This window comes from Haliotis rubra, unplaced genomic scaffold (assembly GCF_003918875.1).
Source record: "Haliotis rubra isolate DU_JTF1 unplaced genomic scaffold, ASM391887v1 Scf44, whole genome shotgun sequence".
Classification (NCBI taxonomy): domain Eukaryota; kingdom Metazoa; phylum Mollusca; class Gastropoda; order Lepetellida; family Haliotidae; genus Haliotis; species Haliotis rubra.
Window position 1 is genome coordinate 2,297,351 of NW_025767124.1, and position 14,823 is coordinate 2,312,173.

The 14,823-nt window shown below is 39.8% G+C and overlaps 1 protein-coding gene across 1 annotated transcript; it reads right to left on the reverse strand.

The window, feature by feature from the left end:
• Positions 1-431: 431 nt before the first annotated feature.
• On the reverse strand, positions 432-14,331 carry LOC124289341 (uncharacterized protein C7orf26 homolog). The gene is given in 8 exon segments (XM_046725956.1): positions 432-957; positions 3,680-3,731; positions 5,202-5,666; positions 8,765-8,933; positions 11,285-11,391; positions 11,394-11,493; positions 12,888-13,096; positions 14,179-14,331. Coding segments are annotated over 7 exon segments (1,146 nt in total). The 5' UTR covers positions 13,080-13,096; positions 14,179-14,331; the 3' UTR covers positions 432-896.
• Positions 14,332-14,823: the final 492 nt, after the last annotated feature.

Below are 14,823 nucleotides of genomic sequence, written 5' to 3' on the forward strand. Positions count from 1 at the left end.
CAAAGTCAACTTTGTTGCCATGGAAAAGCAAAAAATATAATAATCAGAAATCCCAAACTACCAAAAGGCACCAGTTCATCACCAGACCTATCTATGTGCCAAGTTTGGTGAAGAAATATTGAATGGTTTAAAAATTCTGCTCCGGAAAAGACAAATGTGCACGCATGGCCGGACGGACGGACGAAGTACAGTTTAATACCCCCCCCCCCATCGCAAAACGCGTTGCGGGGGATAATAATATACATGTAATATACACTGTACATCAGAAAAATGGTAACCTTCTTACAGCTCCCGGAAAACAGAATATTTAAAACTTATCCTAACTCAAGCAATACATACCGTGAGAGTTAAAATTTTCAATTATTTCTGCTTTCATAAAATCTTAAATGGTCCCCTTGCTGAAACAGGATGAGTAAGTAAATCAAAAACACTCGAGCTTGACAATGAGTTTATATAACAATAATGAATGCAGTTACATACTTGACCCAGTTTGAACACTATTCTATAGCAATGTATCGGTGTTAACAAAACATGACATAAAGTTTTCAAAAACTATTCTTGACCAACGCTTTTCATCAAACTGACAGCAAAATCATTCCGTACACTCTCAAGTAAACAAAATGCCTTTTAATGATTCATATTCCGATTTTGAAAGCACTGTGTTTATCATAAACTCCATATCAAGTTCAGTGAGACCATAATCCAGGATCGTAAGACGTATGATCGCCTGATGTCTACATGAGTCCTTCCTCCACACAAAATTATGTAGATTATGGTCACAAGCATGTCACATGGTCACAAGAATGTCACATGATCACAAGCATGTCACATGATCACCTGATATCCACTTAAAGTCTCTTCTTCATGATAACGTGGATCACAAGATGATCATATGATCACCTGATATCCATTGGAGTCTCTTCTCCTCCAAGATGATGTAGAACCATGTGAAGCAGTCTGCAAGTAGACATTAACAGGAAATAATCAGAATAATTACAAGATAATAAATCTGGATTCTCAAATTGATCAGCTATTATATTTCAGAAGATCGATTTTCAGGCTGTGAAAGAACTGCTTAAGACAAATATAAACTTCTTAAGACAAACAAAAACTGCTTAAGACAAACACATTTTCACAGGGACATATTCGATAAACCAGCATATATCTCCATCCTGTTTATATGATAAAGTTATTGACCCTGTTTGCTTCAAATGCTCTACTTGTCAAGTAATGCAATCATCTCGGTCAGATAGTCTCTGGCATGTATTGTGTAGATCGATGCTCATGATGTTGACCACAGGATTGTCTGGCCCAGATGCGATTATTTACAGTCTGCCAACATATAGCTGGAATATTGCTGAGTGCGGCGTTAAACGATAACAACCAAACCAATCCAAACTCTAGCATGTAGGTGTACATTAACTGGCCAACTATTATTTGTGTCGTGTTACATAAAGCAGATACATCACAAGGTGAGTTAAGTGAAACTGGGTCTAACATCCTGTTTGGTCTTCAAGATTATTGTACCTGTGTAACTACGTGTGTGTTGGATGTGAGTGTGCATGCAGCTTGTATGCATTTGTCTGTCTGCCTGCCTGCCTGACCTATGTTTTATACTGCTGGCCAAAGTGCAGTTCACCATTGACACTAGGGGTGTCACGATTCACTCTCACTTCGATTCGATGCGATTATCGATTCAAATCGTTCGATTCAATTAATTTCAATTTGATTCACCAAAGCTGAGGACAAAGTCAAATTTGTTGTAATATCAGTTTAATTTGGCAAACTTTGCAATGCGCAATTAGAACACTGTCAAGACAAGTTGTCAACAAATACTCACTGAACAAGTGATCATGAAATTAAGTTTCAGTCATGAACTTTGGTGTCAAGCGTTCATTGTGACTGTAATGTCACTGTAAGTCATTTGGAATGATATGTTCTGTGCAAGTAATTCTCACTTGAAAGACATGCCCTCTGGGCACTTACAATGTCTCCCGCAGTGGAGCATACCCTCTCACTGGCCACACTTGTACAAGCAAATTTTCAACAAAATTTCTTACGATTTCAGGTGAAATAAACTCTCAGTATTAGAAAGTAAGTACTTTATAAATCGAATTGAAATGGATGCATTTGAAATCGAGATCGAATCGTACATCTATCGATTCAATTTTCGATGAACCGAACCGAATCGTGACAGCCCTAATGGTCACCCAGTCAGACCAAGTATACTGACTCCCAACTCACCAGTCCTTGTGTTATCTCATTACTGCCAAGCGAAGCATAAACTTGAAATGGTTGCAATATAGAAATATTCACAATTTTCTCCCAACAAGACAATTACTTTATCAAATTGGATACACATCTTCACCAATATGTCCATTTTGTGAAACAGAAAGAGAAACTATAAACCATATGTTATGGGAATGTGAATCTGTTTTTAAATTATGGAAAGAAATAGAATCATGGTTGAACTCAGTACTGGAATTTACAAATAAAATGGTTATATTAGGAATGAAAGGCTAGAACAATACTCCCTTTAATGAAATCATTTCAGAAGTCAAACACTTTATCTGTAGATGCAGGACAAATGGTCTCAGACCAAAGTTAGAATATTTAAAAGATTAAATTGTCCATCACTACGATATGTCAAGATATGTTTACCTATCAACGGGAAAGGTCAACTTTACATTCATTACTTGGAAAATAATCCTGCCAATTGTACATTTTTATACATGTATACATATAGCATTGTATTATTAGGAAACTTATCTTACATGTTTGCCTGTACCATGAAATATATGGAAAATAAATTTAATTTTAAAAAAAAAATAATGCCAAGCACTAGACAGGGTAACAACAAGTACCATCTTTAAATGTCTTGTGGTATAATAAAACATGGGATTGACTCCCTCCATTCTCCAGGCAGATGCTCTAGCCACTAGACCCAAAGGCAGTCATGACAAAGCTGTGATAGTCAGTGTACATACCTACGTACGTACCTACATACCTACATTTGTATAGCGCCGATATCCAGATTATATACTTTGTTTTTTCCCTCGTTCACTGGATGTCAATCTCAACGGCACATCGTATTTTCAATCTCAACTCCTTGGGGAGCATACAACTCTTGCAGCCACTAGGCGCACCGAGTTATTGTGGCATTCCCATCCTTACGAGGTACCCATTCACAGCTGGGTGGACTGGGACACATAGTCACATTACTAATATAACTTTGTCCAAGTTTACTGCACGTTGCTGTACCCGCAACTAGGTGTTTGCACGTATTCATGTGGCCACCATCTGGTCATATACCAACGGATTCGTGGGTTCTTTTAAGTGCACAGGGTTGTGTACTGTACACTAGGGGTTGTGACAACACTGAAAGAGTCTGCACACAAAGTTGACTCCAAGGTTATTTACACCCAGTCACAGGTGGGCTCGATCCCGTCACCTCAACCTCACTGGATCACTAGCCTGGCACTTTAGCCAGTTCGCCCACCACGCTCCATATGGTATATATATATGAAAGGAAATATAACTCACTGTATGACTGCATCAAAAAGCTTGCAATAGAATGATAACAAACTGTTCTTGGCATCATTTATGACTTCCTATTATATATGTTCAGATTGCATTTGAGTTAATGATTGGTGACCAACTCCTGGTACTTTTCACTAACCGATTTGAGGGAAGATATGTAGCCACTATAGATCTCAGTTCCTGGAAGTTGCCTGTAAAAAGAAAGTAATGTTTTCTTCAAATATCAATTTAAGTCACACCATTTCATAATTAGCTGGAGAAAATATTGTAAGAATGAACTTAGATACTGAACTTAAATACTGAAACACCCTGAAAACACATGATCAACTTTGACTCAAAATCAGAAAAGATGTGCTCAAAAAGACCATTTACCATTGTTGTGTTTGATCATCTCATACCAAAATACTGAGAACTAGATTGATATTGTGGTCATTGTAAACAAGAGTCATCAGAAGATGACATATCCCCCCGGCCCCCACATCTTTGAAAGAACAAATCATCTGACAGTTACTTAAAGTCCAGCTTGATTTTACACTAAGTGCAAATCGTTTCCATGGAAATGATGAAAAACATAAATGACAAAAATCTGCAAATAGCAAAAGGCACCACTTTGGGATCTGCCTCACATATCTGCCAAGTTTTGCTGAAAGATATTAAGAAGTTTTTGAGTTGTGCTCCGGAAACAAAACCTACCCCTCCCTTTTGAGACTAAGTCCGAATCGTTTCCATGGAAACCGGGAAAAATAAAAATGACAAAAATCCGCAAATAGCAAAAGGCACCATTTAAGGTTCTGTTTGATATATCTACTAAATTTTGTTGAAAAATATTGAACGGTTCTTGAGTTGTGCTCCGGAAACCAGAAGCCCACCCCTCCCTTTTGAGACTAAGTCTGAATCGTTTCCATGGAAACCGAGAAAAATAAAAATGACAATAGTCTGTAAATAGCAAAAGGCACCACCTTAGGTTATGTTTGACATATCTACCAATTTTTGTTGAAAAATATCGAACAGTCTTTGAGTCATGCTCCGGAAACAAAATGATTACGGACGGACGGACGGACAGACGGACGAGGCGACGACTATATATAAAAAGTCAAATATACATTTTATGCATTATTTTCCCTCCTGCAACTCCCTAAATGAAGCAAGTTTATATTTCCTCTGGTTCACGTTATGAATCTCCATTTTCACTGAGGCTCCTATTCAATGAAAAAGGAACTGCTTGTTTCTATCAAAATTATATATATTCAGAGACTGAGCATTAATCAAAATATCAACCAGTGAAAAAACAATATAAGTCTCTCTTTCCTGGACACCATAAACTGTCCACTGTCAGAATATAATCATCAATCGAAAACTTTCCCCAAACAGGGTTCAATTTAGTGCTTTGTTACTTGCACTGGTGCAATCCAATATTACAAAGTGCAACCTAGTTACTAGTCTAACTTGCACCAGGTGCAAGTCAATTTTTGAATGGGTAAACTTCTGAAATAAACATCGGAATAATTCAATAGCATATTTCTTTCATTATATATTGCAATAAAAGCACTGCAAATGGAATTTATCTGGTGCAACGAGGATTTGATTTTATGTTGCACTTGGTGCAAGTAGGTTAACATCTCATAAATCGAGCCCTGCCAAAATCTAGGCAGCTGACTTACCTCTATCCATCCTGAGACAGCCGCTAACAATAGCAACTTGCATCACTTGTGCCAGTCTCTCGATGGCAGTGTGAAGGTCAGGGTTGTCAGCTGCAAGTCCCGCCTTCTTCTGCAGGTACACCACCGAGTTTAGAATATTCATCACATCGCCTACTGTCAACAGATACTGTGACATGTGTGTGTTTTCACAAAACTGCAGACTCTGAAGCAGCCCCAGATGGAGTTTAGACAGGATGCTCAATGTTTTCGTGATATTTTCCTGTGAGATGTTGCGTGGTTTACAATCGCGCAGCATGTTGAAGATGATTGGTCCCCGCACACACCAGCCTGTGAGTCCCGGGATCGGGGAACAGTAGGTATTGTGGATGCTGACTTGTCGTACTGACTCGCAACACAGGGTGCAGTCCTCTGTGATCCACTCTGTCACATGCTCTAGCAAGGTTTGGGGCAGGATCTTCATCTTGTCTGAAAACAAAGGTTAGTGAGTTGGTTAGTTCATAGGGCTTAGAGCAATTGCCCTGGCACAAGTTCCATAGATATGTGAGTGAGTGAGTGAGTTTAGTTTTACGCCACACTCAGCAATATTCCAGCTGTATGGCGGCGGTCTGTAAATAATCGAGTCTAGACCAGACAATCCAGTGATCAACAGCATGAGCATCGATCTGTGCAATTGGGAACCGATGACATGTGTCAACCAAGTCAGCGAGCCTGACCACCCGATCCGTTAGTCGCCTTTTACGACAAGCATAGTTGCCTTTTATGACAAGAATGGGTTGCTGACGACCTATTCTACCCGGATCTTCACGGGTCTCCATGGATATGTAGTCAAGTTCACCTGAACATCAGATGAGATTCACAAGATATTAGGGGCAGTGGGGTAGCCTAGTGGTTAAAGCGTTGCTGGTCACGCCGAAGACCCAGGTTCAATTCCCCACATGGGTACCATCTGTGATGCCCATTTTTGGTGTCCCCCACTGTGATATTACTGGAATATTGTTAAAAGTGGCGTAAAACCATACTCACTTACTCACTAGAGCATTTTCTTTCAAATATTGAAAATAAATATCTTATTAAAAACTGAACTAGTATGTATAAAGTATACAGTGTATAGATGTATATAACCTTTTACTATAATACACTTTTAAAAAAAGATGTTATTATTTTTTTATATGGGGCCCTTTTAATTTTGATGCGGCCCTTTTGACTACGGGTTTGTTCCCTAGCAATTGGTCTCCAGATCCTCCCCATATGGACTATATATATAGTGTCATATAGCTGGTCTCCAGATCCTACTTGTAAGGACCATAGGGACAAACAACTGGTCTCCAGATCCTCCCCATATGGACCATATATATAGTGTCATATAGCTGGTCTCCAGATCCTACTTGTAAGGACCATAGGGACAAACAACTGGTCTCCAGATCCTCCCCATATGGACCATATATATAGTGTCATATAGCTGGTCTCCAGATCCTACTTGTAAGGACCATAGGGACAAACAACTGGTCTCCAGATCCTCCCCATATGGACCATATATATAGTGTCATATAGCTGGTCTCCAGATCCTACTTGTAAGGACCATAGGGACAAACAACTGGTCTCCAGATCCTCCCCATATGGACCATATATATGAGTGTCATATAGCTGGTCTCCAGATCCTACTTGTAAGGACCATAGGGACAAACAACTGGTCTCCAGATCCTCCCCCCCATATGGACCATATATATAGTGTCATATAGCTGGTCCCCAGATCCTACTTGTAAGGACCATAGGGACAAACAACTGGTCTCCAGATCTTCCCCATATGGACCATATATATAGTGTCATATAGCTGGTCTCCAGATCCTGCTTGTAAGGACCATAGGGACAAACAACTGGTCTCCAGATCTTCCCCATATGGACCATATATATAGTGTCATATAGCTGGTCTCCAGATCCTACTTGTAAGGACCATAGGGACAAACAACTGGTCTCCAGATCTTCCCCATATTGACCATATATATAGTGTCATATAGCTGGTCTCCAGATCCTACTTGTAAGGACCATAGGGACAAACAACTGGTCTCCAGATCTTCCCCATATGGACCATATATATAGTGTCATATAGCTGGTCTCCAGATCCTACTTGTAAGGACCATAGGGACAAACAACTGGTCTCCAGATCCTCACCATATGGACTATATATATAGTGTCATATACCTGGTCTCCAGATCCTCCCCATATGGACCATATATATAGTGTCATATACCTGGTCTCCAGATCCTGCTTGTAAGGACCACAGGGACAAACAACTGGTCTCCAGATCCTCCCCATATGGACCATATATATCATAAGTTGTATGCTTCTCTCGAGGGTAATACGGTCTGATGTATGCATCTTTGTAGCAGTGTTACCCGAGCCGGTAGGCGTATCTATCTTACCGCCATGTTAAATGTACAAAATATCATTTTATTTTGTTTTGAATATTGCTACCGAATATATGACATGCAAACAAAATGGCGTCTGCCTCTCGACTGGATTTTTAAAATCAGTGAAACATATTCTCACAACTTTTAAAATGGTTAAGTATGTTTAAGTTGAGTGTGCAAACGGTTCAATGTATAAATAGTTTAAATAAAGCTGTTAAAGACGGTAAAATAAATGTGTACATAGTAAACTCAAAAACAGCTAATCAAGCGGTTTCTGAACTCAGGGCACTGCATGTGTGATATTATGACGTCATAAGATTGTTAGCAATACGGCTTCTCAGCGGAGAGTTTGGTGGTTACCATGGTAATATTTTTTCCAGTTGTCACCCTCCTGGGAGGGGTGACACGGAAACTTTTAATGCGTCATTGACCAATGAAATTAAAGTATTTTACTTGAAGGTAAGATAAAGTGTCATATAGCTGGTCCCCAGATCCTGCTTGTAACGACCATAGGGACAAACAACTGGTCTCCAGATCCTCCCCATATGGACTATATATATAGTGTCATATAGCTGGTCCCCAGATCCTACTTGTAAGGACCATAGGGACAAACAACTATATATAGTCTCTGGTCAGATCTTCCCCATATGGACTATATATATAGTGTCATATAGCTGGTCTCCAGATCCTACTTGTAAGGACCATAGGGACAAACAACTGGTCTCCAGATCCTCCCCATATGGACTATATATATAGTGTCATATAGCTGGTCTCCAGATCCTGCTTGTAAGGACCATAGGGACAAACAACTGGTCACCTGATCTTCCCCATATGGACCATATATATAGTGTCATATAGCTGGTCTCCAGATCCTACTTGTAAGGACTATACGGACAAACAACTGGTCACCTGATCTTCCCCATATGGACCATATATATAGTGTCATATAGCTGGTCTCCAAATCCTACTTGTAAGGACCATAGGGACAAACAACTGGTCACCTGATCTTCCCCATATGGACCATATATATAGTGTCATATAGCTGGTCTCCAAATCCTACTTGTAAGGACCATAGGGACAAACAACTGGTCACCTGATCTTCCCCATATGGACCATAGCTATAAGATAAATGATACTACACAGTAAAGTACTTACCCACAAGGGTGTGTATGGAAGTCACAGATGCTATGAAGTTACAGACAAACAGCGGGGAGACTGACGGAAGTTTGAGGAAGACTTGAGAGGGACTCGGGAAGAGAAGACAATAATCTTCCACCACCCTCTGACTCAGGTCCAGCACACAAGGGCTGTCTGCACCTCTCTCCTGCAAAAACACAGACAGGGTTGTTAAAAAGATCGGTCCTCATGATGATATGATTAACTATTAGATTATGTACAATGCAAATATTTTAATGTAACTAAGGACACTTAGATAGATCTTCTTGTTTAAAGATGATCCTGACTTAAACTTTAACAAATTTAAAGGAAATAGAATATTCTCCTAAAATATTCTAGTTTCCATGATGTCAACCAGTTCAAGTATTTAAATGATTGCTATAATGCAGAGGTCCCTTTACCTCTGTCTCATATTCATTAACTTAGGTCTGTTAAAGGTCACATGCGATGCAAAACACAACTTTGCAGACTCTGATACCTTTCGGTATGGACTTATAGTAACAAATTAGCAAAAATGCAAATTCAACATATAAAGCTGAAAATTAATGTGATGAAAAAAACCCGCGAAATCAGGGTTCAAACGATTCACTAATTTCACCCCAGCGCTGGGGTGAAAAGTGGTTTCAACAGCTGGGCTGCGTTACGCCCATAGCGCATGCGCAGTGATTAGGTTCGTGCGGCTTGAACCGGGAAGGTGACTTGTAAAAACACAGAAAGTGATGCGTGCAAGGATTATCGCTGTGGTCGAAGTTGGAGAACAAAAGATGTTTCTTGTGATTACAAGCATCTTTGGTCTGCAGTAATAAAAATACACTGGTCCCATACTTTTTCTTATATGTTTTCACATCTTGCTTTTTGGGGGTTGGCAGATTTGCAAACCAAGTTTTCAAGAAAGTGTAGCATTAGAAATACTTATTTCTTTATTAAAAATTGCTCTGCTTGAAAACTGAAATGTTTTAATACATGTCTATGGAAACATAGAAAAATATGTTGATTGTGATAAGCAGTCTCTGTCACAGACAAAACTCAATATCTGTTTTATTGACACCTATGTGTCTGCCTGCCTGTCTGCTAATGACAATATGCAATACACAACTTCAATCATTGACTACATGCAATTTGAACTTGAAACATATCAGGCTATAGGCTATAAACAAAATACATTGATTTATGGCTCGTGCACCTGAGTTCTCTCTGTCACATTATGTAATTACACAGACAGGCAGGTGTGATACTTGTACACATGACATGTTATTATGTCTGTGGGTTGCAAACAAACTGCATCCATTTTTCTCGGATGACTGGATCGACGGAAACCGGTGCAAACTCAGATTGTCAGTTTCAAGTCCTGCTTTGTACTTGAACGAACGACAATTTCCAGCCACGCAGTAGTTCACCATCTCAGTATTTGTTGATTTGATTGAACACAAATGCAGAAAAAATGAGCATGTATTTACAAAACCCAACATCTCTGTATAAACACACAAGGAACCCTCAGCATATCGGCAAATGAACCAGCCAATGAAAGCCTTCGTTACACTTGAGTGCACACCCACCCGCACTGACTGGGTTCGGTCTCCCAGGTGCTTTGTTTCGAGGGAAGCAAACCCAAGTACCAAAAACTGCACTTTTGATTTGCGATTGTACACTTATAATTTTGTTTCTTTGTTTTTCCATAATCAGCAATGTATATCATATGTCATGAATAAGTGATAATTGTGTTTTAATTATGTTTGTTTTTTTGTTTGCATGTGACCTTTAACAGAAACTGACATAACACTAATGTTCCCTCAGTATAGGCAACCTATAACAGTATTGTGTAACCTGTCCTCATAAAGTCTGGTTACTTTTATTCTACATCTTCAGAACTGCCCATATATTCATTTTGCAATACAGAAATCATATACATGGTGCTTTCAATGCTTATACTGCTTGTCCTAAATGCTGAGCTACCTTGACATGAGACCGCCTCCGTGGTGTAGTGGTTTGAGCGTCCACCTGCAGAGCGGAAGGTCGCGGGTTCAATCCCCGACCGCCTCATACCAAAAGACGGTAAAATAGGGTACTTGTTGGTCCCTGCCTGGCTCTCGGCATAATGGGTACAACAAGAACTGGTCTGCTCGGAGTCAGTATAATGTGTCTGAGTGGGGTATTCATGCTTCACTGCGGCATGGTATCTCAGTGGGCTAGCACTATAAAACCAGCTTAAGTCTGGCCAAGTACAAGCAGCCGCACATACACACACACACGCATGCACGTCGTCATATGAGCGAAATATTCTCAAGCACGACGTTAAATCCAATTTCACCTCACCTCACCTTGACATGAGAATTTAGAAGATTCATGAATGGTTGACCAATTCTAAAGCTGACAGATTGTGATTTGGACAGAGAGAAGTTGAAAATTGAGGTATAAAAGTTGATTTAATTAAGACTAACCCAAGGTGAAGTTCTGGAATCTAATTCACAAACCTATTTATGAACAGAAAGAAGATTTTACCTGCATCCAGATAGCAGCACAATCCAACACAGGGCTGCAGCTTACTGACAGAGCCATAGAAACCAGCTTTGTCAGCAAAGTGTTGCTGGAGTTGTCTCCCCTACCCCGAAGATCAAATTGAAAATATGATATTTGCTCTTCGTTGGGGTTTCTTTGAAGCATGTACAAAGCATCTCTAACAACTGGAGTTCTTGTATAGCACTCAGTTTCTGAAATTAAAATATGTCGTTTGTTTGAAATTCTACTACAAATTTTGAGAATACTCCATTAAAGGTATCACGGTAATCCTAAATGGAAACAGCAGACTTGATGGCCACATCAGTGGGGTAGCTAATGTTCATAGTATGCCATAATATCTTCTACATAAAAATGAGTGGTGTGACTTCATAACTGCTATATATGATATCAAACTTTTCCATGTGCTTCATACTGGTCATTCTCTTCCCACAGAGGTTACTTGTCATGTCTTCCTACGAACCTCTGTTCTAATACGGCCCTTTCATGGTGTGAGTGTTCAGGATTCTTGATTGGTTGCAATCAGATTTAGTTGTGCAATCAGCGACGTTTCAAAAGTGATCATTTGCAAGGCCTCGGTTATTTCCGTATGCTTCGGGAAAACTAGAACCTCTTTCCCTGCGCGATGCGCAAACATTTCTTATAGACAAAACTCAGTCATGTAAATGGCGGATCAATGGCGTCTCCATCGCCCTCGTTGACAACGGACAAGCTAGCCATTAAATGTCTTGTGTGTCACATCAACACACGTTCCTGGCAGAGGAGGGATATTTGTGACCCAACATTTGCTTGTATTAGTCAAGTTGATGTAACACATGTTCTGATTGGACAGAAAGAAGGGAGATAATTCGTGTTGCGATTTTATGCCGCTAGGGGATTTTACGAGAACCGGGAAATATGACCGTATTAGAACAGAGGTCCGTAGGAAGAAATCACAAGTAACCTCTGTGGGAAGAGAATGCATACTGGCTTATGAAGCAGCTGTCCTTTACAGTTTCAGTGCCTGTCATATGAGTAAATAAATGGATGGTACAATGATAGAAAATTATATTTTGCATATACCATATTTTGTTCCGTTTGTGTTTGCAATATACTCAACTCACTTTGTTTGCCTGCATGGTGAAAAAACTGATGAATATTGAAACCAATAATTTAAATTACACAGCACCAATGTCTCACTTTGACACATGGTTCCCATTAACAGATCTTGTGACCGAGTGAGTGAATCTGTTCTAACACCACTCTGGACTGCATTCTAGTAACATCAGGAGGAAGAATGAAGTGATGCAGGTCTCCAACAATTACCATATTGGTGAAAACCCATAGGCACGGTATGGTGCCAAGACTGACAAACATGATCGGGGTGAACCGGGATAAAACAAATGATCACAAATCTCTAGCATAGCTAAGGGGCACAACTATACAGCAAATTGGTAGACCGTAGAAATGATTGGGCCTCCCATCACATCCCCGTAAACAATTTAGGTGTACCAATTGAGCATAGAAGCATTGCTCTGTAACACAATTACTCTGTGTCTCTTATCACAAAACCTACATCAAATGTTTATGGACTGCATGAAATATTAACCTTTTTCTTCTTCCTTGTCCTGAAGAGTATGTATTCACTGCAAACATCAGCAGCAAAGTTCTCGGCCCCACCCCCAAGGCCTGGTATAGCAGCTCCCTCCTGTGAGGAGAAGCATGTGGCGAGGTAGGACAGAGCTTCACGTGTACAGTCTGGAAACTCCAGGTACTTCAGCTTCTTCATTATTGTAGACATGTTGGAAGCACATCAAACTGAAAGACAAGGACTTGTGTCAGGTGGTGAGATGAAATGGGGTTTAATGTCGTACTTAAGAATATTTCGCTCATTTGACGATGTGCATGTGTGTGTAAGTGTGGTTGATTGTACTAGCCAAGACTTAAGATGGTTTAATAGTGCTAGCTCACTGAGATACAATGCCACAGTTAAGCATGAATACCCCACTCAGACACATTATACCGACTCTGAGTCAATCAGTCCTTGTTGTACCCATTAATACCAAGCACCAGGCAGGGACCAACAAGTATCCTATTTTAACTTCTTTTCGTATGACATGGCCAGGGATCAAACCCTCGACCTTCCGCTCTCCGGGTGGATGGTAGGACTCGTATAAAGTAAATGACAGGGTTTTAGATGTTAGCATGAGAGAGTTGAGTTTAATGCCCCCTGAGCTGATCAGTAACTGTTGTTGGTACATAAGTAGGTCTTAGAATTTTGGAGAAAAGTTGAAAACTTTATTAATCCTACACATTGTGATGTTCCCATTTCTGATCAAGACATTCTCTTTTGCAACAGTTCAGCTAGTCTACTAGCAATACACATTATCCTGTTGGCCCAAAAATATATTCATACTTCAAGTATAAAACAGAACGATATGATGGCAATGATGCTTTACTATTGAAGACTGAGGTTACGCAACCTGCTCAAGGTCTTGGCCGAGCAACCCGTTCAAGGAAGACTCCAGAGTACTATAAAGTCTATGTGTAATCACTCTACCTGGAACCTGACTGATATGTATTTTGCGCTGTCGCATTCCGTGTTATCGCATTTCATACTTAAGGAGGAGGGAATGTTATAATTTGTAATTCAATTCCGATCCTGCCTCCCAAATCCTTACCCACATGGCAATACCACTTTTTGTAAAATGTCAGATTATACCCTGACCCAGCCTGGAGATGTGCCTGTCACTGGAATACAGGATGGTAAACGTGAATGTTGTTTGTTGTTGTGTTGAAAATAGGCAGACAACTCAACAGTCATATACTCATAAGCAAGAGTTTTATGGATGTCAACTTCTACATTATGCAGAACACAACATATCGGAGTATATACTTACTCCTTCATCAGGTGAATACACAGTCAGTAACCAGTGTCCACAAATAGCGTCTGACCCTCGGACAATTCCGGCAAATTTGCCGACGGTCCGAAGGAAGTCTACAACCCGCTGGCCCCAGTGTCCGGCTGTATGTTTCACAATGACTTTTACTGAAGTAGTCACATTTGACATGTCACACTTGTTTGCTGTTTATAAACTTTACGCTTGTTAATAATTTCAATGCCAATTATATGAAATGTTAAATCTGAAATGTGTTTGATTTTTATTCTATGGGTCCTGTGAATTTTCAGTGGGTCAGACAGACATCTGAAACCTATAGGATCCAATGTCCTGTTACTTTGAAACACCATTCGTGAACACTGTCAGTAATAATATCGATACTTACATTAGCCATTATAACAATAATGACCTCATATGCCCTCTTAAAGCTCAAATACTACGATCAGACTGATCATGCTGATAACTTTACTTCACTTAAACTTCATAACGTACTTTTCATATAATAAACAACTTTACTAATAATCATATTTGTAATCTTGTTGATAGTTTTTGGTTTGTTTGTTTTCAACACCACACTCAGCAATATTCCAGCTATATGGCAGTGGCCTGTAAATAATCAAATCTGGACCAGACAATCCAGAGAAC